The sequence below is a fragment of the Rhinolophus ferrumequinum genome, chromosome X (assembly GCF_004115265.2).
Source record: "Rhinolophus ferrumequinum isolate MPI-CBG mRhiFer1 chromosome X, mRhiFer1_v1.p, whole genome shotgun sequence".
NCBI classification, from domain to species: domain Eukaryota; kingdom Metazoa; phylum Chordata; class Mammalia; order Chiroptera; family Rhinolophidae; genus Rhinolophus; species Rhinolophus ferrumequinum.
Genome location: NC_046284.1, coordinates 1,833,530 through 1,856,595, shown reverse-complemented (window position 1 = coordinate 1,856,595; position 23,066 = coordinate 1,833,530). Strand labels below are relative to the sequence as shown.

The 23,066-nt window shown below is 56.5% G+C and overlaps 1 protein-coding gene across 4 annotated transcripts; it reads left to right on the top strand.

Moving 5' to 3' along the window:
- The first annotated feature begins 710 nt into the window (after positions 1 to 710).
- On the top strand, positions 711 to 22,294 carry MED12 (mediator complex subunit 12). 4 transcript variants are annotated; one of them, XM_033108632.1, is made up of 46 exons: positions 711 to 1,016; positions 1,528 to 1,632; positions 1,811 to 2,002; positions 2,157 to 2,316; positions 3,367 to 3,548; positions 3,739 to 3,849; positions 3,967 to 4,221; positions 4,593 to 4,739; positions 4,909 to 5,008; positions 5,134 to 5,270; positions 5,476 to 5,607; positions 5,958 to 6,084; positions 6,548 to 6,777; positions 7,127 to 7,207; positions 7,325 to 7,495; positions 7,698 to 7,842; positions 8,010 to 8,060; positions 8,368 to 8,486; positions 8,654 to 8,797; positions 9,231 to 9,394; positions 9,620 to 9,751; positions 10,092 to 10,319; positions 10,472 to 10,616; positions 10,752 to 10,872; positions 11,167 to 11,268; positions 11,383 to 11,496; positions 11,745 to 11,920; positions 12,107 to 12,286; positions 13,265 to 13,336; positions 13,754 to 13,887; positions 14,044 to 14,205; positions 14,457 to 14,568; positions 14,693 to 14,782; positions 15,151 to 15,260; positions 15,446 to 15,581; positions 15,820 to 15,981; positions 17,002 to 17,376; positions 17,570 to 17,720; positions 17,816 to 18,021; positions 18,170 to 18,247; positions 18,340 to 18,394; positions 18,470 to 18,557; positions 20,022 to 20,208; positions 20,498 to 20,698; positions 20,857 to 20,938; positions 21,119 to 22,294. In XM_033108632.1, exons 1-46 carry the CDS (start codon positions 918 to 920, stop codon positions 21,160 to 21,162), a joined length of 6,495 nt encoding a protein of 2,164 aa, XP_032964523.1. In that variant the 5' UTR covers positions 711 to 917; the 3' UTR covers positions 21,163 to 22,294. The 4 variants fall into 4 exon arrangements, with proteins under 4 accessions (XP_032964523.1, XP_032964507.1, XP_032964512.1 ...); XM_033108616.1 differs by having other exon boundaries at positions 18,173 to 18,247; positions 18,340 to 18,557; XM_033108621.1 differs by having other exon boundaries at positions 17,816 to 18,012; positions 18,340 to 18,557; positions 21,119 to 22,293.
- Positions 22,295 to 23,066: the final 772 nt, after the last annotated feature.

Sequence of the window (23,066 nt, the reverse complement as noted above, 5' to 3'; positions counted from 1 at the left end):
CTCATCCCGCAAATGAGGACAATAATCCGTAACTCATGGGGCTGTGTGGGGATTAAAGGAGAGAATGTCGGAAAAGCATCTGACACTTAGTAGGTGTGTTTTTCGCTAGAGCAAGGGTTCTTAGCCTGGAATTCCTGGACACTGAGGGGATGCATCCATGAGCTTCAGGGGTCTAAGGATCTCCCTGGAAAGTATCTAACATTTTGTACGTCGCTAGGTGCATTTTTCTGGGAAAAGGGCCATAGCTTCCATCAACATCTCAAAGGGATTGTGAATCAAAAAGGGTTCCAAATCTCAGTGCTAGGCCATAAAGACACTGAAGGATCAGATCTGGCCTTTCGGGGGTTTCCACGGTGCTTTCTTATGCCTACATAGGTTCGAATCTTCACAACGTTTCTTTGAAGGCAGTATCGGTACACCCACTTATTCGATAAGGAAACGAGGAGACGGACAGCGGTTTGTAAGAGGCAGAGTTCCTAATCAATGCAATTCTACGGAGCATCGATTCCAGGCCAAGGACCGAGCCAGGCGCCGGGAAGCCAGAGCCAGTCAGCGCCCGGCAGTGAGGCTGCCTCCCGCCTGGCAGGTTCGCATCCCCGCCCAGCGCGCGGCTGGGCGACGTCGCAGAGCTGCTGGCCGCGTGAAATCGATCCCCGGCTTCCAGGGAGAAACGCTCCCGGACGCGGAGCCCCGCCCCACGCCGGCCTGACCCCGCCCCGCCGCGGTTGGTCCTGCCCGACGGTTCCCGGCGTCCCTCGGTCCCCCTCGGTAGTTTCCGGCAGTGATCGGGACTTTGTAACGTGCCCCCTGTTGTCTCTCGGCCGCCGTCCTCGCCACCGCCGCCCCCCCTTGCGGCTCCCTCTCCCCCTCCCCCCAGCCGGCCGGGCTGGTGCCTCCGGCGCTACGGGCTGGGCAAGATGGCGGCCTTCGGGATCTTGAGCTACGAACACCGGCCCCTGAAGCGGCCGCGGCTGGGGCCTCCCGATGTGTACCCTCAAGATCCCAAACAGAAGGAGGTGCGTTCACAGACCGGGGCTGTGGCGGGGCCGGGGGCCAGCCGTCAGTACCAGAGGAAGCGCCGAGGGGTGGGGGGGCGGGGCGGTCTGGTGAGAGCGAAAGTCCTGAAAGGGGGAAGAGTAAAGTGGGTGCTAGAGAGTGGGACCTGGAGGGCAAGGGGGCGGATCCTGGGCGTGAATAGGGGACGACGGAGGGGCCCGCTGGAGGCGCCCCCTACACACACACCCCTCAGAAAGTTGTCTGAGGCAGCTTGGTGAGCCGAGGCTGCTGCCAGCCTGCGAAGGAAGAGTGATGAGAGGAGCGAGCCCTGGCTGATGGGGAATCCGAGTGACTCGGGGGGTGAGGGGGGGTCCAAATGGACATGGGGGGCCGAGCTCTAAATAACAACATATGCTACTCACTATCCTCCTGCCTCCTTCCCCCTTCGTCCCCTGCCCTCCTCTCCCACCACCATCCCCCCAAAGAAAAAAAGAAAAAAAACAACGCTAAAATGTCGTTTTCCTCCCTTAGGATGAACTGACGGCCTTGAATGTGAAACAAGGTTTCAATAACCAGCCTGCTGTCTCTGGGGATGAACATGGCAGTGCCAAGAACGTCAATTTCAATCCTGCCAAGGTGAGAAAACCATGCCAGGCTGAAGGAAAAGGCTGGAAGAATCTGAGAAGGAGCGAAGGCCCTGGGTTGGGAAGACTTTATGGGCCGACCTAAGTGATTCTCCTTCATAACCTACTTCCGCCACATTGGCATTGGCCCGTCAGAGGCATGGCCACCTCTCTACTCTTTCTTCCCTCAGATCAGTTCCAACTTCAGCAGCATTATTGCAGAGAAGTTACGTTGTAACACCCTCCCTGACACTGGTCGAAGGAAGCCCCAAGTGAACCAGAAGGACAACTTCTGGCTGGTGACTGCACGATCCCAGAGTGCCATTAACACCTGGTTCACTGACCTGGCTGGCACCAAGCCACTCACACAACTAGCCAAGAAGGTGAGATACTGTTTCCTGTTTTCAGGCCAAGTGTGTGTGTGTATGGGGAGGGGGAGCGTGGGTACCAAGTACCCTCCTGTTCTCAGATTAAACTGCATGAGTGCCAGCTCATGGGGATGAAAGAGGTCTCACAATTTGCGATGCCCATATCCAGGTCCCCATTTTCAGTAAGAAGGAAGAAGTGTTTGGGTACTTAGCCAAATACACAGTACCTGTGATGCGTGCCGCCTGGCTCATTAAGATGACCTGTGCCTACTATGCAGCAATGTCTGAGACCAAGGTTAAGAAGAGACATGTCGTTGACCCCTTCACGGGTGAGTAACTCCTAATACCAGGGGTCCCTCCACTGATTGCCTCGAGGAGTGATAGACCCTTGGAATCATTTTCCTTCTTCATCTATATTCCTTGCTTCTGCTTGTATGTTGCATTCTCTCAGTAAGCATTGGTATCTTGAGCATCTACTGTATGTGTGTACTGGGCCGTGACGATGGCTGGTCCCTAATCCGTGCCCTTAGGATGCTTACAGTCTAATAGGGATGCCCCGGCATGCGTACGAATCACATCGTGAAATATCAGAAGTAGTAATTGTCAAAAGAGGAGGCAGAAGCTTCTTTGAGACTTCAGTGGACAGAAATATTCATTTCTTTTGGGGACACCTAGGGAGGTTTTAGGCAGGTGGCATTTAACTAAAGCCTAAGAGGATGGATAGGATTTAGAAGTATAGCAGTCCCCCCTTATCCCAGGACGACGTGTTCCAAGACCCCCAGTGGATGCCTAAAACCACGAATACTACCAAACCCTATATATACTATGTTTTTTTCTATACGTATGTACCTATGATAAAGTTTAATTTGTAAATTAGACACAGTAAGAGATTGACAATAGTAAGCAATAATAAAATAGAACAATTCTGACAATATACTATAATGAAAGTTTTCTGAATGTGGTATCGCTCTTTCAAAATACTGTACTGTACTCACGCTTCTTGTGGTGATGTGACATGATACGATGCCTACATGATGAAATGGAGTGAGGTGAATGATGTACGCATTGGGATGTAGCATTAGGCTACTATTGACCTTCTGGTGATGCGTGAGAGGGAGGCTCGTCTGCTTTGGGTGATCCTGGATCACAGAGCTATGGTATGACAATGTCGATGACTGGATGTCAGGAACAGACAATATCGATGGTTGGGGAAATTTAATAGTTTTGGACCACAGTTGACCTCGGGTAACCGAAACCACAGAAAGCAAAACCATGGATACGGGGAACCACTGTATGGTGATTGGGAGTGGGATGGGGGACAGAAGGTGCTCTAAGCAGAGGGACAGTATAAAATAGCCCTTTCCCCATCTTTCCCTTAGAATGGACTCAGATCGTCACCAAGTACTTGTGGGAGCAGCTGCAAAAGATGGCTGAGTACTACCGGCCAGGGCCTGTGGGCAGTGGGGGCTGTGGTTCTACTATCGGGCCCTTGCCCCATGATGTAGAGCTGGCGATCCGGCAGTGGGACTACAACGAGAAGCTGGCCATGTTCATGTTCCAGGTAGGAAGTGGGGCCTATCGTCGGGGGCATTGGATTGAGCCTGAGCTCACACTCTGCCGGTAGGGAACGGGGTCAGCCTGCCACCTTGCCCCTGTTGTACTTCTCTTCGTCCTGTCATTGACTCTATCTGCCTCATCGCTAAGCGTCCCTGGGCCAAACCAATCCTCTTCCCAACCCCTGGTACCCACAGGATGGGATGCTGGACAGGCACGAGTTCCTGACCTGGGTGCTTGAGTGTTTTGAGAAAATCCGACCTGGAGAGGATGAGTTGCTTAAGCTGCTGCTGCCTCTGCTGCTTCGAGTAAGGCCTAGGACCTGGGGGAGGGTTGGGGGATTGGGGGAGAGGTTTGAGGCTGGGTAAGATGTGAGAGCAGGGTGCCTGGGGTAGAACTGGGGGCTTTGCTTCTTTTCTTCACAGTACTCCGGGGAATTCGTTCAGTCTGCGTACCTCTCCCGCCGCCTTGCCTACTTCTGTACCCGGAGACTGGCCCTGCAACTGGATGGCATGAGCAGTCACTCATCTCATGTTATGTCTGCTCAGTCGACAAGCACACTGCCCACTACCCCTGCTCCTCAGCCCCCAACTAGCAGCGCACCCCCCACACCCTTTAGTGACCTGCTTATGTGCCCTCAGCACCGGCCCCTGGTGTTTGGCCTCAGCTGTATCCTTCAGGTAGGCACTGAGTGGGCCCAAGGGCACATTGACAGGTGTCCCAATGGGAGTTGGGTGCCTGTCCTGGAGAATGGGTGATTCATAATTGGAGGGGGAAGTCGGCACCGAGTACTTCCTTGGGAATCGATCACTGCTTCTCATTCGCGGGGTGTTACTTCCTTTTCAGTTCCTTAGTTCTCTTTCAGGGCTAAATAGTAGGCCCAAAGGCTTTTAGGAGAGTGGGGGCTGGGAGGGACCCAGAGACAGTATGACGCCACCCCAGAGACAGCATAAGTTTGGATGGGAACTCGAAGGGTTGGGTGTAATAGTGGATGGAATTCTGGAGAGATTGCACTGGTACTGGAGTCTGACTTCTGTTTCCTGTCTGGAAGACCATCCTCCTGTGTTGTCCTAGTGCCCTGGTTTGGCACTATTCGCTGACTGATAGCCGAATTAAGACTGGCTCACCACTTGACCACCTGCCTATTGCCCCCTCCAACCTGCCCATGCCAGAGGGCAACAGTGCCTTCACTCAGCAGGTAAGTCAGGCTAATCGCATGCCACCCCCAGATTGGCAGGCGAGGCTCCATTAGACATTGTCAGGAATAGTGACTCGGAGTCTGGCAGTGTTCTTTTAGCCTGGGCCCCTGGCCTTTGGCCTGCCTTGGTATACGAACGTCCTTACAACCTTCCTTTCCCATCTCATAGGTCCGTGCAAAGTTGCGGGAGATTGAGCAGCAGATCAAGGACCGAGGACAGGCAGTCGAGGTTCGCTGGTCTTTTGATAAGTGCCAGGAAGCTACCGCAGGTGGGTGCCAGGGGACGGGTAATAAGAAGGACATTTGCGGGAAGGACGGGTGGTGAGGACACAGGCCTCACCGTCGGATGCAGTGGGCTTCTACTTCAGGCCCCTTTGCCACTTTTGCTCCTTAGGCTTCACCATTGGACGGGTCCTTCACACTCTGGAAGTGCTGGACAGCCATAGTTTTGAGCGCTCTGACTTCAGCAACTCTCTTGACTCCCTTTGTAACCGAATCTTTGGATTGGGGCCCAGCAAGGATGGGCATGAGGTAAGCAAGGAGGGGATCTGAAGGAGTGGCAAACACTGTGAGAGTGACGATATGTGTGGGGGGCAGGCGTGGAAACCAGGGGCTGTCTCAAGACCATCTTACTGGGGTTGGGTGTTTGAAGGCAGGTCCCAGTCTTTAAGAAATGGGAACTCGGTTCTTTGTCTGCAGCCCTTCCTTGCTCACCCCTGTCTTCTTGGGCCTCCAGATCTCGTCAGATGATGATGCTGTGGTGTCACTGCTGTGTGAATGGGCTGTCAGCTGCAAGCGTTCTGGTCGGCACCGTGCTATGGTGGTAGCCAAGCTGCTGGAGAAGAGACAGGCAGAGATCGAGGCTGAGGTTAGGGGCAGAGAGCAAGCGAAGAGTGCGATTGGCCAGTGGGGCAGTGGCAGCTGGGCATGGAGCTGGACCGAGCCGGTGGTGGGACCAGAAGTTGTGAGAATCAAGAAGTGGTAGAGAGCCGACAGGGGAAGTTGAGGACAAAAGGCAAAAGTATAACAGAAAGGAGTGGATTGATGTCGGAGCTAGAGTCGCGATGAAGGCTTCAGTGGGGAAGCGGTAAAGAACGTGGAGGTCCAAGGGAGGATGCGAGTGGAAAGCTTGGGGTGGTGGTTCCTGTGTTACACACGGAGAAAGGAGCGAAGAAACAGGTAGAAACCAATCCTGCAGTTTGTACTCTCATCTCACAGCGTTGCGGAGAATCAGAAGCCGCCGATGAGAAAGGCTCCATCGCCTCTGGCTCCCTCTCTGCTCCCAGTGCTCCCATTTTTCAGGACGTCCTCCTGCAGTTTCTGGATACACAGGCTCCCATGCTGAGTATGGACCCCTGCCACCCCCTGCTCACCTCGGCCTAGACTCAGTTACCCGTCACTGTTATCAAAGAGCATAATTAAGGGCCTTCTGGTATATATTTCCGTCTTGGGCTCTCTGCAGAATGACTTTTGTTGATAATTCTAGTCATCGGTCATCTTCTAGTTTAACAGAATAGAGAAATAAAGAGAAGACTAAAACCCAGAACGTGCCATCGAAGCACTGTCACATATACTTAGGAGCAGAGATGCTGCATTGTTTAATGAGATGGCGTGGGGGGCAGGAGGTGGGGACCAGCCACACTTCGTCCCCCAGCAGTTTTTGGCTTGGTTTCTTTGTTGTTAGTGGCTCCTCTTCCTGCCCCCCTCGGGTACTCTAGGAGGAGCATGCCTTAAGTAGGTCCCTCTCTCTTCTTGCCCATGTCTTTGTGCTTTCCTAACTCAGCTTTTTTCATTCCCTCCCCCTCCAGCGGACCCCCGGAGTGAGAGCGAGCGGGTAGAGTTCTTTAACTTGGTCCTGCTCTTCTGTGAGCTCATCCGACATGATGTTTTCTCCCACAACATGTACACTTGCACCCTCATCTCCCGAGGGGACCTTGCCTTTGGAGCCCCCGGTCCCCGGCCTCCCTCTCCCTTTGATGACCCTGCCGATGACCCGGAGCGCAAGGAGGCCGAGGGCAGCAGCAGTAGCAAGCTGGAGGTGAGTGAGCTTTTCCTGGCCCTCGATAGTTTCCCACCATGCTGCCATCCTCCTGCTGCCAGTCCCCTCCTAGCGAGGGTAGTGTGTGCTCAACGCTTCGTGTTTCCCAGGCACTGGCACGGCATTCCTTTCCATTTCATCCTCTACTACCCTGTGACATTCTCTTATCCCCACTTTAAAGCTGAAAGAAACAGGCCTGTGGTGGTAAAATGACGGGTCAAAGCCCGGATCCAGGTCCTGTGCATTTCTCAGCATGGTCTCTCTCCAGCTCCCCGTGAACATTTCTGGATGGTGGGTGGGGAGCAGCTGCCTGGGCTAAAGCAAGTCCACTTGTGTTCCATGCCCTCAGGACCCAGGGCTCTCGGAGTCTATGGACATTGACCCAAGTTCCAGTGTACTCTTCGAGGACATGGAGAAGCCTGACTTCTCAGTAAGTTGGAGCCTGGTGTGAAAGAAGCTGTCTCCGGGGGCCCACCCCCCGCGAAGTTTCTCTGCACCCTCATCCTGTCTTCTTCCTCTGAAGTTTCTGCCCTCTCGCCTTCCTTAGCTATTCTCCCCGACTATGCCCTGTGAGGGGAAGGGCAGTCCGTCCCCCGAGAAGGTAGACGTTGACAAGGAGATGAAGCCGCCGCCCAAGGAGAAGCTGGAAGGGACTCTTGGGGTCCTTTACGACCAGCCGCGCCATGTGCAGTATGCCACACACTTTCCCATCCCCCAGGTACTCCCCCCCACCCCCCACTGGGCGACCCTGTGTTTTGAGGCCAGGTTTCTGGTCAAGGATCATGCGGAGGGTCGGAGCTGTTCTAGAGGGTTCGGCGTGCGGGGCAGGGCCGGAGCACTGGGCTGCTGAGGGGCATGGCGCATGCTTTGAAGAGGAGGAAAGAGGTCCTGCCCAGTCTGACGGTGCCGCTGGGGTGCAGGAGGAGTCGTGCAGCCATGAGTGCAACCAGCGCTTGGTCGTACTGTTTGGGGTGGGAAAGCAGCGAGATGATGCCCGTCATGCCATCAAGAAAATCACCAAGGATATCCTGAAGGTTCTCAACCGCAAGGGCACAGCAGAAACTGGTGGGTGTGAGGCTCCTTAAGCAGATCTCCCCCCAAAGAGTGCCCTAGTCAGTCTTCCCTTCACCAGCATAGGGCACTCCCAGTCATGTCCCGATAGCCTGTCTCTTGGGGTCCCCTGAGAGCTCTAGTCCTTTTGAAACTTCCCCCCTCGTTCCCCCCCTCTGCAGACCAGCTTGCTCCTATTGTGCCTCTGAATCCTGGAGACCTGACATTCTTAGGTACCTCACAGTAAGCCCCGTGCTGCCCGCCCTCCCTCGCCCTTCCCTCCCTCCCTGTACGTATTCCTCCAAGGTCCACATAGCCTGTGGTCCTCGAAACCTTCGCTTCACTGTCCCCTTCCCTTCATCCCTCGCCCACCCCTTCCTTGGCCCTCCCTTCCCATCTTCCCTTTCCGTTCACTCCCTGCCTCCTGTCCCCCTTCCTTCCCCACCCACCCATAGCCTTCTCTCCATACACCCCTTCCCCACCCCCAGTCAACGAGTTATCTTCCCTGTCCTGACTGGCCCCTTTCAACTGTCCCCTCAGGTGGGGAGGATGGGCAGAAGCGGCGGCGCAACCGGCCTGAAGCCTTCCCCACTGCTGAAGATATCTTTGCTAAGTTCCAGCACCTTTCCCACTATGACCAACACCAGGTCACAGCTCAGGTGTGGCCCACGTCCAGCCCCTTCCCACTCTCGGACCACCTGTCCTGTTTTCTTTTCCTCATCTTTTCCCTGCCCTAGGGCTCCTGGTCTCATCTCCTTCCACCATCATCCTTTCCTGCTCTCCCCACCTGTGTGCACTCCCATCTCACTCCCACTGCCCTTATCAGGTCTCCCGGAACGTTCTGGAGCAGATCACGAGCTTTGCCCTTGGCATGTCATACCACTTGCCTCTCGTGCAGCATGTGCAGTTCATCTTTGACCTCATGGAATATTCGCTCAGCATCAGTGGCCTCATCGACTTTGCCATTCAGGTGGGGAACTTGGGCTGCCCGAGGTGGGGAAGTTTTGGTGCGTAACGTCCAAAGGACAGGACCGAGGCTGAAGCCAGAGGCGCAGGCTATTCGAGGGGGTGGAGCGGGTGGAGCGGGGGAGCATCAGCTAAGATGGCAAGAACAGAGGCTCCCGTGCCCCCGGGGAGGCTCAAGAGCTCAGAGCAGGGGCACAGACTGTCCTCCCACTGTGGAGGTCCTAGAATCGGATCCTGGAGACTGACTGCATGCGTTGCTAATGTGGCTGCTGTCCTTGATAGAATGAAGGACAGTGGCCTATGGCAGCAGGGCCGTTCCAAACGGAGGCAGCACCAGCAGGCTGGGGCTGGGCCCAGCCGTGGCAGTTTCTTCTGCAGGAAGGGGCTTCTACACCATGTATGGGGCCTCTTCTCATTTCTCACCCCTACTCTGCTAGCTCCTGAATGAACTGAGTGTCGTCGAGGCTGAGTTGCTTCTCAAATCCTCGGACCTGGTGGGCAGCTACACTACCAGCCTGTGCCTGTGCATCGTGGCTGTCCTGCGACACTATCATGCCTGCCTCATCCTCAATCAGGACCAGATGGCACAGGTCTTTGAGGGGTAAGTGGAGCTTCGAAGTCAGCAAACACACAGGACTCTGGTGAATGCGGGCAGAAGTGGCCTGCAAAGAGCACACAGGGCTCTCGGCGTGGGGAAGTGTGTGCCATTCGGGAGAGGAGGAGAGGGGTGGGTCCGGCCGAGGGACTTGGGTCTGTGTCCAGGGATCTTTGTGCCCCGGCCCCTGCACTCTGCCTCCGGACCTTCCTGACCCTGCCTCTTTGACAGGCTGTGTGGCGTGGTGAAGCATGGCATGAACCGGTCAGATGGGTCCTCTGCGGAACGCTGTATCCTTGCTTATCTCTATGATCTGTACACCTCCTGTAGCCATTTAAAGAGCAAATTTGGGGAGCTGTTCAGGTAAGAGAGGTGGGAGGTCGGGTACAGAGTGGAACCTTGTCCTGTCTTTCCCATTGCCGCCCAACTCGGCAGCCTGCCGTGTCTGGGGCCGTGGCCTTGGTCCCTGAGAACGGGCCTTCTTCCTCGGCCTTGCCTCCAGCCCATCCTGGGGGGCCTACAGTCCCCCTCCCTGCCTCCAGAGGCCCCTGCACCTTCTTCTCCCTGGCTTCCTTTCTTGCCCAGTCTGCTTTGTCCCTTCTCCATTTCCCTTGTCCCAGGGTCCCACGTTGCTCCCCCTTCCTGAGTATCCCTCTATGTCGCCAGCCCGTCCACACTACTATCTCCTTTCCCCACCCTGCAGCGACTTCTGCTCCAAGGTGAAGAACACCATCTACTGCAACGTGGAGCCGTCAGAATCCAATATGCGCTGGGCGCCCGAGTTCATGATTGACACTCTGGAAAACCCTGCCGCTCACACGTTCACGTACACGGGGCTAGGCAAGAGTCTTAGTGAGAACCCTGCTAACCGCTACAGCTTTGTCTGCAATGCCCTTATGCACGTCTGTGTGGGGCACCATGATCCCGATAGGTATGGGGCGTACTGAGTGAGGAGTGGGCACCGCGCTCCGGCCCGTATTGGGAGGGATGAGATGCCCGGGAGGTACTGCAGCCTTGGTCATTAACGAGTCTGTGCTTTTGCGGAACAAGGGTTTTCCTGAGGGCGCTTGTACTTTTCCCCAGGGTGAATGACATCGCAATCCTGTGTGCGGAGCTGACCGGCTACTGCAAGTCCCTGAGCGCAGAATGGCTGGGCGTCCTTAAGGCCTTGTGCTGCTCATCTAACAACGGCACCTGTGGCTTCAACGACCTCCTGTGCAATGTCGATGTGAGACGGGGCAGGCTCCTGCTGGGACGCATGGGCCAGTTCCCAGGGCAGGCTGGGCAGGGGCAGAATTATGGGGACTGGAGCAGGCGCCCTCTGTCCACACTCAGTCGCCATGTCTGTCTGCTTTTCCTCCAGGTCAGTGACCTGTCTTTTCACGACTCGCTGGCTACTTTTGTTGCCATCCTTATCGCTCGGCAGTGTTTGCTCCTGGAGGATCTGATTCGCTGTGCTGCCATCCCTTCACTCCTTAATGCTGGTGACCTGGCAACCCAGAAGCCCTAGCATTCCCAGACCCCAAATTTCACTGCACATTCGATGGCCACACTCCCCGTGTTCAGTGTGGGGCTCCCTGCCGTCAGCTTGTGATGCTACAAGGAGCTACCCTCGTACAGCCAAACAGTTGGCAGTTCCACCCCTCCTCTGACATTATCTTGCCTTTGCTCCTTTTGCCTGAGTTCGGCTCCCCTGTTAGCATCCGCCCCCCCAAACCCATATGCAGCCCGCCTTCATCCTTCATCCTGTCTGATCTGCTCTGTCTTCCTTTTTTCAGCTTGCAGCGAACAGGACTCTGAGCCAGGAGCCCGGCTTACCTGCCGCATCCTCCTCCACCTTTTCAAGACACCTCAACTCAATCCTTGCCAGTCGGATGGAAGTAAGTGACCCTTTTGGAGCCAGCCAGCGGTAGAAAGAGTGGCTACCCGCCCCCCCCCCCACACACACACACCAGTTCCCTACTGCTTTCCCCTGACTTCAGCTCCCTCCCCAGACAAGCCTACGGTAGGAATCCGCTCCTCCTGTGACCGCCACCTGCTGGCTGCGTCCCAGAACCGCATCGTGGATGGAGCCGTGTTTGCTGTTCTCAAGGCTGTGTTTGTACTTGGTATGGGGGTAGGAAGGGAGTGGGGCCAGAAGTGTGTCTAGGGTGGAGCGCCAGCGAAACTACAAAGGACAGTCTCTCTCTCCCGAAGGTGGTCTCCCTGACCTTTGGGGAGGAGAGCGGGGAGGGAAGTATATTTCTGTCCCATAGGGCAGGATTTGGGGAGCTGCTGCCCTGTGGGTCTGGGCTGGGTCTCCCCACAGCATTCAGATCTCACTCTGCCCTCCCTATCTCCCGCCCGTGGGCCACAGGGGATGCGGAGCTCAAGGGCTCAGGCTTCACTGTGACAGGAGGGTCAGAAGAACTTCCAGAGGAGGAGGGAGGAGGTGGCAGTGGCGGTCGGAGGCAGGGTGGCCGCACCATCTCTGTGGAGACAGCCAGTCTGGATGTGTATGCCAAGTACGTGCTGCGCAGCATCTGCCAACAGGTCAGTGTCACCTTCCCCCACCCCTCCTGAATGCCTCTCTATAATATAGTCCTGTTTCCAGCCATGAGCACGCCACCTCCCTACCATACATCACGTCCCTCGGCAAGCCCTAGCCCATCGCCCCCATTCCTGACCCGCCCCCGCCCCTGCTGGCTGCCCCAGTGCCCTGACGACTAGCTTCCTCAGGAATGGGTAGGAGAACGTTGCCTTAAATCGCTGTGTGAGGACAGCAATGACCTCCAAGACCCCGTGCTGAGTAGTGCCCAGGCCCAGCGCCTCATGCAGCTCATCTGCTACCCACATCGACTGCTGGACAGTGAGGATGGCGACAACCCCCAGCGGCAGCGCATTAAGCGGATTCTCCAGGTGGGCCAAGGTGACGGGGGCTGTGGAGGGGACCATGGGGCCTGAGCCTGGGGTGAAACCATGGAACCTTGAGGGAAACACAGAGGGAGTTAGTAGGAAGCTGAACAAGGATGTGGGCGAGAGGTGGTGAGAGAAACGGCTCCAGCAGTGGTTTGGAAGTCAAGGCCAAGCCGTCTGGACTCCAGGATAAACTGCCAGGTGACAGCACAGCCGTCTGGGTGGGGTAGGACTGTTGCTTATCAGTGGGAGGCCTCGTTTCGGGCATTTGGGTCATGGCTCAGTAATGGGTACTGAGCATCTACTGCATACAGAGCGTCTGCTTCGTGCTGGGTACTGTGCTCAGTACTCTGTACACGTTCTCATTTAATCTTTCTGATCCTGTGAAGTAGTTATGAGGATCCCTGTTTGACCAGTGAGGAAACTGAGGCTATGACGTTAGAGAACTTGCCCGGTCACGCCGCTAGGAAATTGAGAGTCAGTATGTGAACCCAGGTGTACCCGTGCCCTTTCTGCTCCACCTCACTGCTGCAGACAGTTGAGTAAAGGGTGAACAAAGAAAGCCATTGAAGGAGAAGCTAAAGGAATGAGGTCTCTTCAGCCCAGAGGAGATAATGCCAAAGAGAGATTAGCTAACAGTAGCCTTGGGGTCTGCAGAGGACTTTCAGCAGCTGGTGTGAAGTAGGAGATGCAGGCTTCAACTTGAACATCAATGATTTAGCTCAAGTGTTAAACGACACTTCCTCATGCTGAGGAATGTGAGGCCCTGCAACAGTAGGCTGAGGACACGTGAAATGGTTCCTGAACTGCTTTTAAAATAGGATCGATTTGTCAACCATTTGGGATTATTCAGGTGTAGTCTTTCCTAAAGCTGGGGCCAGAGGGGTCCCTTTCAGTATGGGATTTGAGGCTGAGAGAGATCAGGAACTGGCCTCAGGATGACACGATGATGACTAGCTTGGGGATGGGGGTCTCTCACAGAACTTGGACCAGTGGACTATGCGCCAGTCTTCCTTGGAGCTGCAGCTCATGATCAAGCAGACCCCCAACAATGTGAGTGGTGCCTGCTCCGTGTGTCGGAGGTGGGCCACCATAGAAGAGCCTTGTTCCTACCTGGGCTTCTTGAGATAAGAGAGCATGGGAAGAGGGCAGATGTGTGGAGCCGATGATAAGGGAACTGGGTTGGGAGTGTTGGGGCTCTCAGCTGTGAGGAAGGTTGGCGGCGATAGTGGTGGTGGAGGCTGTTTCTATGGCCACAACCGCAAGGAGGTTTGTCAAGGAGAAGACAGTGGGGAATTGGAGAAGTACGGAGGTGCTGGGGCGCACGACCCCTAACACAGTGGTGTCCCGACCCTCCCATCAACCTCCATGGGTGCCTTCCCATGCCCTCATCTCCCGTCTCCCCTACCATCTGTTTTCCGTCACCTCCAGCTACCCATTTAGCATCCCTGTGCCTTTCCTCCTTCCCAGGAGATGAATTCCCTCTTAGAGAACATTGCCAAAGCCACAATTGAGGTTTTCCAACAGTCAGCAGAGACAGGGTCCTCTTCCGGAAACACTGCAAGCAACATGGCCAGCAGCAGCAAGACCAAGCCCGTGCTCAGGTTGGGTAGACACGTGTTAGGACCCAGGCCCTTGTGAGTTTCTCTGCTGGCCGCCTGGAGATGGGTGTCGGGCATGGCCGTGACGATCGGGGAGGATGGATTGTCCTAACTGTGCCTGGCTGCTCTGTAACCCGGTGGACTCTGTCTGTCCTCCAGCTCTCTAGAGCGCTCTGGTGTCTGGCTGGTGGCCCCTCTCATTGCTAAGCTGCCCACCTCAGTCCAGGGGCACGTGCTGAAGGCTGCTGGGGAAGAATTGGAGAAGGGCCAGCACCTGGGCTCCTCTTCCCGCAAAGAACGTGATCGACAGAAGCAGAAGAGGTAAAGCCCCTGTCGGGGTGGGATCGAGGAGTGGAAAGGAGAGGAAGTGGGCCCAGCCCGGAACGCTTGAGGCACGGAGGGGAGGATAAAACCCATGGAAAGGTGGAAAGTCGGAGGGTAAAAGTGAGCACGGTTGAGCAGGGGGCTGGATCTTACAGAGCGGAACCTGGGGCTTGGGCAGTGAGTTGGAAGCTGCCTGGTCTGCAGCCCATGGTCCCATTGTTGTGTTTTTCTGTCCCTCCCGTGTCCAGCATGTCCCTGTTGAGCCAGCAGCCTTTCTTGTCCCTGGTGCTGACGTGTCTGAAAGGGCAGGATGAGCAGCGTGAGGGACTCCTTACGTCCCTCTACAGCCAGGTGCACCAGGTACAGGCCTCTGGGCTATGGAGCTGGGCAGGAGGGCAGACAGGATGCAGTCGGGCAGCCACGGGGCACCTTGGAATGGAAACGAGGACGTCCCTGAGCTGTGCGATACTTGTTTCTGTCTTAGATTGTGAATAATTGGCGAGATGACCAGTACTTAGATGATTGCAAACCTAAGCAGCTCATGCATGAGGCCCTCAAACTGCGGCTCAACCTGGTGAGGAGGAGGAAGGGGTCGGGTGAGGATGGAGGGTCCAGCTTTCCGAGAGGACACGGGGCCCGAAAGTGGTTGAGGAGACTGGACCCCGGCAGGGTCTCTGCCCCCGTCCTCCCACATTCTGGCTGGGCCCGAGAAGACCTAGATCCCTGTTTTGCAATGTTGAATGGACTGCAACTCCCATGATTTTATAAGTAAGGGACTGAGGCCCAGAGATGTCAGTTGTTCAGTCACTGGCCCAAGACTATGTAGTGAATCCCGGGCACCCCTGGTGCATTGACCTCGGGCGTCCCAAGTGCACCCCAGCCGCGCCCTTCAGCACTGGGCTTCGCCCTGAGCCGGCTGACGGAGCTGTGCTGGCCTGGCAGGTGGGGGGCATGTTTGACACGGTGCAGCGCAGCACACAGCAGACCACGGAGTGGGCGGTGCTTCTCCTGGAGATTATCATCAGCGGCACTGTGGACATGCAGTCCAACAAGTAAAGCGTCCCCTCCCTCCGCCTCGGTGCCCGTGCTGACCCCCTGCCCCCAGCAGGTGCCTGCAGAGGCCCTGGCTTCCCGTCCCGATCCCGATGCCCTCAGCATGCTTTCTGCTTGTGTCCAGCCCAAGGCCTGCGTCCTCACCTCTGCCTACCCTGGTTTTCTCCCTGGCTTCCTGTCATAGCGAGCTCTTCACTACTGTACTGGACATGCTGAGCGTGCTCATCAATGGGACCCTGGCCGCCGACATGTCCAGCATCTCCCAGGGCAGCATGGAGGAGAACAAACGTGCCTACATGAACCTGGTGAAGAAGCTGCGGGTGAGCGGATGAGGCAAGGGCGATGCTGGGGAGACGGACTGTGCTTCGCGCCACGTCCCCTGACCTTCCAGTGGCCGGCCCGCCTCAGGGCCTTTGCTCTGGCCACAGCCCCCAGCCTTGCCTTTTGCCTTTGTTTTGCCTTCGTTATTTGCACAGCCATGTTCCGTGCTGTCCCCAGACTTCCCGTGCCTCTGGTTCTGTAGCCCTGAACTCTTGCCCCCTGTCCTTGTGCCTGCAGAAGGAGTTGGGGGAGCGCCAGTCAGACAGTCTGGAAAAGGTTCGCCAGCTGCTGCCGCTGCCCAAGCAGACCCGAGATGTCATCACCTGTGAGCCCCAGGGCTCCCTTATTGACACGAAGGGCAACAAAATTGCTGGCTTTGATTCCATCTTCAAGAAGGAGGCACGTTCCATTGTCTTTCCACCCCGGCCCTGCCTCCCACCCTGACCCCCTTCCACAGCTGTACCCCCTTTGGACAAGCGCCTTTCCTCCATCCACCTTGTATCTACTGTGTTTCCCCAAAAATAAGACCGGGTCTTACATTAATTTTTGCTCCAAAAGACGCATTAGGGCTTATATTCAGGGGATGTCATCCTGAAAAATCATGCTAGGGCTTATTTTCTAGTTAGGTCTTCTTTTCGTGTAAACACGGCATAATAGAAAGGATCGTCAGGCTAGGGTGTCCATTGGGCTGTGCAGTGACAGCTGCCTGTGAGGTGCTCAGCTCATCACTTAACTTTCCTTACATTCTTCCCCCGCCCCTATCTTGGGAGTCTAACCGTCTTTCCTTGGTCCGTCCCTTCACCCCTACCGCCACTCAGCAATCCTGTCCGCCTTTTAACATGCTGCCCATTTCTCAGCACCCCACCGTCCTCTGTCCTCTGCCCCACCTGCCTCCTGTCCTGCACCCCCCCGCCCCGCTTTCATGACCGCCCTTATCTCCGCCCCTGCATTTCTTCCCACACTCCCACCTCTGCACAGTTGTGTCCTCCCCTGTCTGTCAGTGGCATTATTTGTTCAGTAACCGTGTTGTGTGCAGTAGAGAGGGAGAGGAAAAGAGGGTGCAAGATTTACAATCCAGAGTCAACCCATGCACAGTACACTATCTTCATTTTCCTGGCCCTCCTGTGTCTGTCTGTCCACTTGTCTGTGTCTCCATCTGCCTGCCTCTCACTCTACCTCTCTGTATCTCTCCACCCATCTATTTTCCTCTTTCTCTGCGTGTCTTTAGTCTCCGTTTCTGTCTGTCTGCTCCCCCGCCCATCGCTCTGTCTCTGCTGTGTGCACATGTGTGTGTCCATGTTCATCTATCTTCCCCTCGCCCTGTCCCCTGAACCTGCCCTTGACTTGCCTTGGTTGCCAGTGGGACATTCCCCTTCCTCCATCCACATCCTCAAGGTCTGTCTTCTTCTCCCGGAGCAGGGTCTGCAGGTTTCCACCAAACAGAAGATCTCTCCCTGGGATCTTTTTGAGGGCTTGAAGCCATCGGCACCTCTGTCCTGGGGCTGGTTTGGGACAGTCCGGGTGGACCGGCGAGTGGCCCGGGGTGAGGAACAGCAGCGCCTGCTGCTTTACCACACGCACCTGAGGCCCCGGCCACGGGCCTATTACCTGGAGCCGCTGCCACTGCCACCGGAAGATGAGGAGCCCCCTGCTCCCACCCTGCTGGAGCCTGAGAAAAAGGCCCCAGAGCCCCCGAAAGCTGACAAAGCTGGGGCCGCCCCAGCCAGCACTGAGGAGCGCAAGAAGAAGTCCACCAAGGGCAAGAAACGCAGCCAGCCCGCCGCCAAGACGGAGGTTTGTGCCGCCGCAGGCTGCTGCTTCCACAGCCTCTGTGTCTCGATGGTTCTGCCCAGGTTCTGGCTTGGGGGCAGGGGGCGTGTTGGGCAGGCTGCCCTTGACATTATACACATTCAGCATCCAGCCCCTGTTGGGCCTGCCAGCCCGCCTCGGCCCAGCCTCCGCCTGTTCCCCCTCTGCCTTCACACAGGACTATGGAATGGGCCCGGGGCGGAGTGGTCCTTATGGTGTGACGGTACCTCCGGACCTCCTGCACCACACGAACCCTGGCTCCATCCCACACATTAGCTACAGGCAGGGCTCTATAGGCCTGTATACCCAGAACCAGCCACTACCTGCAGGTGAGTGCCCGGCCAGGAAGGAGGGACTTAGCTGCATGCCCCTGCCGCCTGGAGGCCCGAGGAGCCTGGAGAGCTCAGCCTGCTCCCCTTTCCAGGTGGCCCTCGCGTGGACCCATACCGCCCCGTGCGCTTACCGATGCAGAAGCTGCCGGCCCGGCCACCATACCCTGGGGTGCTGCCCACAGCCGTGACAGGCGTCATGGGACTGGAACCGTCGCCGTACAAGACCTCCGTGTACCGACAGCAGCAGCCTGCGGTGCCCCAAGGACAGCGCCTTCGCCAGCAGCTTCAGGCAAAGATAGTGAGAGGGGCCGTAGGGAGGGCCCTCCGGGAGAGGGGCATTTGGGGGACATTCGGGATCTTCACAGGACGTGTAGAGTGGGAGACACAGGGAACAAGACGGTGGAAAGTGTTGCCTCAGTCTGAGTTGGTCTCCTTTCCCCCTTTAGCAGAATCAGGGGATGTTGGGCCAGCCATCTGTCCACCAGATGACTCCCACCTCTACCTATGGTTTGCAGACCTCCCAGGTAAGGGCCTGACATAGTGAGGATTGGGGAGCTCGGCGTGAGTTGCTCTACACGCCCTTGGCCCTGACACCCTCTCTCGTCCTCCCGTCCAGGGCTATACTCCTTATGTTTCTCATGTGGGATTGCAGCAACACACAGGCCCCGCAGGTACCATGGTGCCCCCCAGCTACTCCAGCCAGCCTTACCAGAGCACCCACCCTTCTACCAATCCTACTCTTGTAGATCCCACTCGCCACCTGCAACAACGGCCCAGTGGCTATGTGCACCAGCAGGCCCCAAGCTACGGACACGGGCTGAGCTCCACTCAGAGGTACCCTAGGGAGTGGGGGGTCGTGAACACACTGACGTACGAAGGAGCGTGTGACTGGGGAAAGCCTGTCGGGAGGTGATGGGACAAGTCAGACCTTCTGGAGACGTCCAGAACACTTAGCTAGCCATGTTGCTTATTGCCACAAAAGGCCAGAGCCGGAAGGGACCCTGGTGACCAGTAGTCTCACACCTACTTCCCCAGCATTTCTTCGAGGCCTAGAGAGGGGGAGTCATTCGTAGGACTATGATAAGGGGAAATCTGGGGTGCCTAGATGCACCGCACAATCAGGAGTCATCAAGCCGGCATTAGAGCAGCCCACCAGCGGACTGGGCTCAAGAACACACCCTCCCGCTGTGCAGAGTGGCAGTCGAACCTTAGCTGAGACCTTTTGATTGTGGTTTGAGGCTCCCCAGCTTAGGGTGTAGGACCCTGGCGGGGGGGGCTTTCCTTAGGCAAAGTCCTTTCCTTAGAAGTGTGGCCAGCGTGATGCTGGGCGGGGCATGAGGAAAGACACTACAAAAACTCCCAAGTCCCTCAGCACAAAGAATGGTTAGCGGGGGAGATGAGACTTACACACAAGGACACAGAGAACACTGTGAGGACGGAGTAACCAGGTGTGCAGTTGTGTGCTGTGAAGTCGGATGCGGATCCAGAAAAGGTGTGGCAGCTGTCATGGTGGGCGTAGTCAGCAGAGAAAGTGTCACGAAGGAGGTCAGACTGGTGCTGGCCTTGCAGGGATCGCTCCAGTTTGGGTTTGTGGACAGGAGGAGAAGGAAGGGGCTTGCAGGTAGAAGACATAGCATGAACAGACGTGGGGATCCAAAGGAGCAGGATGGCCGGGAGGACCAGTAGGAGAAGAGCTTGAATGGACGTAAGACCTGTGTGAGGGAGGTAGTGGGGGTAGGCCAGTGCTGGGCAGGGTGGAGAGGGCCGTGGGTGCTCAGGTCACAAGTGACACAGTCCGAGGAAGGGCTCTTTTGATCTGGAAAGTGACATGGGGAGTTGGGCGTGTGGAGGGATTGGTGTGGAATGCGTGGAGAGCATGCATAGGGAAGGTGCGAGAGGACTTGAGATGGGGCCGGTGGTGTGCACACTGGGGTAAGGAAGGCGGAAGGAGCAGTAGGAATCCATTGTCTTGAAGCCCCTGAAATGTGATCGGGGTCACCACCACCAACAGAAACCTCAGTGAGTGTTTCCCAAATGCCTGTCTTGTACTGAGACTGGTTTGTGTTTTCATAAGAGAAAAATAACTATACCAGATTGAATAATTCCTAACTGTGAAGGTTAGGAGACGCCAAGATGGGGTATTGTGTTCACCCCTCATCCGCCCACCTACAAAGCTGTCAGAACCCCAAAGGGCACTCGCGGTTGGTGACAGGGCATGAGTGAAATGAAGTGCCGAAGTATCCTTCAGGGTAGAATCCTGGACATGCCCGCCTTTCCCGGTGTCTTGTGTCTTTGCAGGTTTTCGCAGCAGAGCCTGCAGCAAACACCCATGATGGGCGCCCTCACCCCGCTGGGGGCCCAGGGCGTGCAGGCTGCCGTGCGCTCAGCCTCCATCGTGACTGAGCAGCAGCCGCAGCCACAGCCTCAGCCGCAGTCACAACAACAGTACCACATCCGGCAGCAGCAGCAGCAGCAGCTCCTGCGGGTAAGGCCTGGGGAGCCCCGGAGCTGCCCCGCTTCCTCCACGCTGTCGTCCAGACTGACTGTGGCACTGGTTGGCACGCATTGGCACGTGCTGAGGCTAGGAAGCCACTCCGCCTGGTTTCTGGGGGTCTTGCTGGGACAGAGTTGGGGCTTGTCTGGGGTCCTGGATATTGGGTTCCTGGGCGTGCGCTTTTCTCCCTGCTGTTGCTTCCCCGCCATCATGCCTCCGCCTGGCCACCCCTGCGCTCAGCTGCTTTGCTTCCCTTCAAGTATCTGGTGTGTTCTCGCAGCAGCAGCAACAGCAGCAGCAGCAGCAGCAACAGCAGCAACAACAACAACAGCAGCAGCAGCAGCAGCAGCAGCAGCAGCAGCAGCAACAACACCAGCAGCAGCAACAGCAGCAGCAGCAGCAGCAGCAGCAGCAGCAGCAGCAGCAGCAGGCGGCCCCACCCCAGCCACAGCCCCAGCCCCAGCCCCAGTCCCAGCCCCAGGTACCTGCAGGCTCGGGGACAGCGTACATGGGGTGGAGGGGGAGGCAAGGCACGGCACGCGGAAAAAGGGTCAGGACATGAGGATGCACCAGGAAGAGGAAGGTTCCAAGTAGAAGGAAGGTTCCAGTTCAGTGTCCCACTTGCCATCTCCACCACAGTTCCAGCGCCAGGGACTTCAGCAGACACAGCAACAGCAACAGACAGCAGCTTTGGTCCGGCAGCTGCAACAACAGCTCTCCAGTAAGCCTGCCTCCCTGCCCAGCACAGCCCCACGGAATGAATGGGGTGGCCAGTGGCCGAGGAGATGGCTTCCGGCCCAGGTTGTGGGGGGAAGCCTTGCACTCCATCCCTTCCCCTGGCACCAGAATGGCTCTCCACATGCTTGGCTTCCTACCCCTAATCCTCTCTGGTTTTTCACAGATACCCAGCCACAGCCCAGCACCAACATATTTGGACGCTACTGAGCCACCTGGAGAAGCGGCTTGTGCACTGGATTTGGCCCCACCCAGTCCTCCGAATTCCCAGTCCCCTTCCCGGGGTAGCACCAGGACTGGTTGGGGCTCTTTCTTCAGGCTCCATTTTGAATGAGTCTTTCGTATTTTTGTTAATGTCCGACATGGAGCTGTTGGGTTTTGTATATTATTTATATAGAGACCCCGGAGCTGTTGCACCCAATACACAGAGCTTCTTTGCAAAGGGTGCCTGTGACTTCTGCATGTGTGGGAAGGGCGGGCCGGTGGGAGCTGAGAGCCTTCGTCCTGATCGCTTCGTCTCCCTACTTCCCTTGCACCCCCTAAACTTCTCAGTTTGATTTGGATTGCTGTCCTCTCTTCCCTTGTCCACATGGGCACCGTATTACAGTTTGAGCCCTTAGTCTCTTCTCGAGGCAGCTGACCTCGAGCTAGTTCACACAGCTTCTGGGCAGCTTCTCTCCGTGGCAGATAGACCATTGGGATGGGGGAGGGGCCGTCCCACCAGAGGAAGAAGCCATGAACCAGATTCTCCTCCTCCCACCCATCCCACATGCGTGCGGGGTTTGGAACACGCTTCAGGGTGGACGGGGTGACACTGCCTACCCTTTTTGCCATGGTGTGTGGCCCTCATCATGCACAGAGCCGTATCCTAGGCTGAGACCTTCCCTGAGAGTCACGTTTCTGGGATGAAAACTGCCCTCCATTAGGAAGTGTCACCATCAAACAGGTGGTGAAAGGCTGGTACGGTTCCAGGAAGAGGAGAAACCAGTAAAAGGAAGCGTCCTTTTCTCTCTGCTCTGCTGCTGGAACTGCTTGTTTTCACACGACCCACCTTGGCAGTTACCCAGGGTAACTGTTGCTCACTCCCACTTTACAGTAGAGAGAACTCAAAACTGTTGCTGCAGAGCCACTGGGAACTGCGCACGGCCATTCTGAGCCCCCTGGCCTTCAGGCTGGGGGCCCGAGACCTGAGGCTCCAGGAGAGCCAGCTGGTTCACTGCAGTGGAGTCTTCTTCCGCTGTTCCAGCTGGGGCTGGAAGAGGGCCAGCCCCAGCCCATGTGTGGGGGGCACAGGTTGACTTTGACAACTTAAGGATGACATCCAGGTCATCGTTACACTATATTACTGGGAAGGGTCAAGTGTGCCGGTCAAGCCAGGAGTGGCAATCCATACCCAACTTATCAAAAATTAAATAAACTGCCTCTTGGAGGTCCACAAAGTGTGGGACTTAGCAAATGTAAGAGTCGTGCGCTCAAGGAAGGGAACTCGCCGCCAGGGCAAAGGCAAACATGACTGCAGCTTTCTCCTGCCCTCTTGTATTCTGACCAATGCTCCGAGGAGTTACATGGGGAGAGGCATGGCTGCTTAACACACTCAGAGGGGCTTGGGGTGGGGGTGGGGCTACACAAACTGGACAGGTGCACCACGCAGAGAACACGGCACTGAGCTGGATCTGGAGGTCGGGACAGACAAGTGGGACAACCGGCCTGCTGGCAGTCTGACGCTCACACGCCGCCCCCGTAGAAAGGAACGGCATTGACCTTTGGGACAGTGTCAGGATGAGGGCAGAGTGCCCCCCACTGGTGCTGGTGCTAAGGACAGGTGAGGGGTGCTGAATGAGGTGGAGGCCGGTCTTTGTGAATTATGATGGGGCTCCTGCAGGCCGTGCCTCAGTTTCTCCCTTTGTCTCAAGGTCTCGAGCTCCGCAGGTAAAATTTGGACTAGCTGCCCTGGAAGGTCACCAGTTTGTGATTTGAGGGTGTGTGTGTGTGTGTATGTGTGTGTGTGTGACAGCATGGAAGGAATTGGGCCATGCCCCAGGACTTGAGCCATCTCTGGCACAAAAGGAGTTAATGGCAGGGACCGCGCCCCCCGTGTCCGGACACGCGCAGCG

Excerpts from the sequence above, each read along its gene's own strand:
- MED12 (XM_033108606.1), top strand. The coding sequence starts at position 918 with ATGGCGGCCTTCGGGATCTTGAGCTACGAACACCGGCCCCTGAAGCGG. Across the intron at positions 1,017-1,527 it reads AAGATCCCAAACAGAAGGAG|GATGAACTGACGGCCTTGAA; the intron begins GTGCGTTCACAG and ends TTCCTCCCTTAG. Across the intron at positions 20,939-21,118 it reads GCTGCAACAACAGCTCTCCA|ATACCCAGCCACAGCCCAGC; the intron begins GTAAGCCTGCCT and ends GGTTTTTCACAG.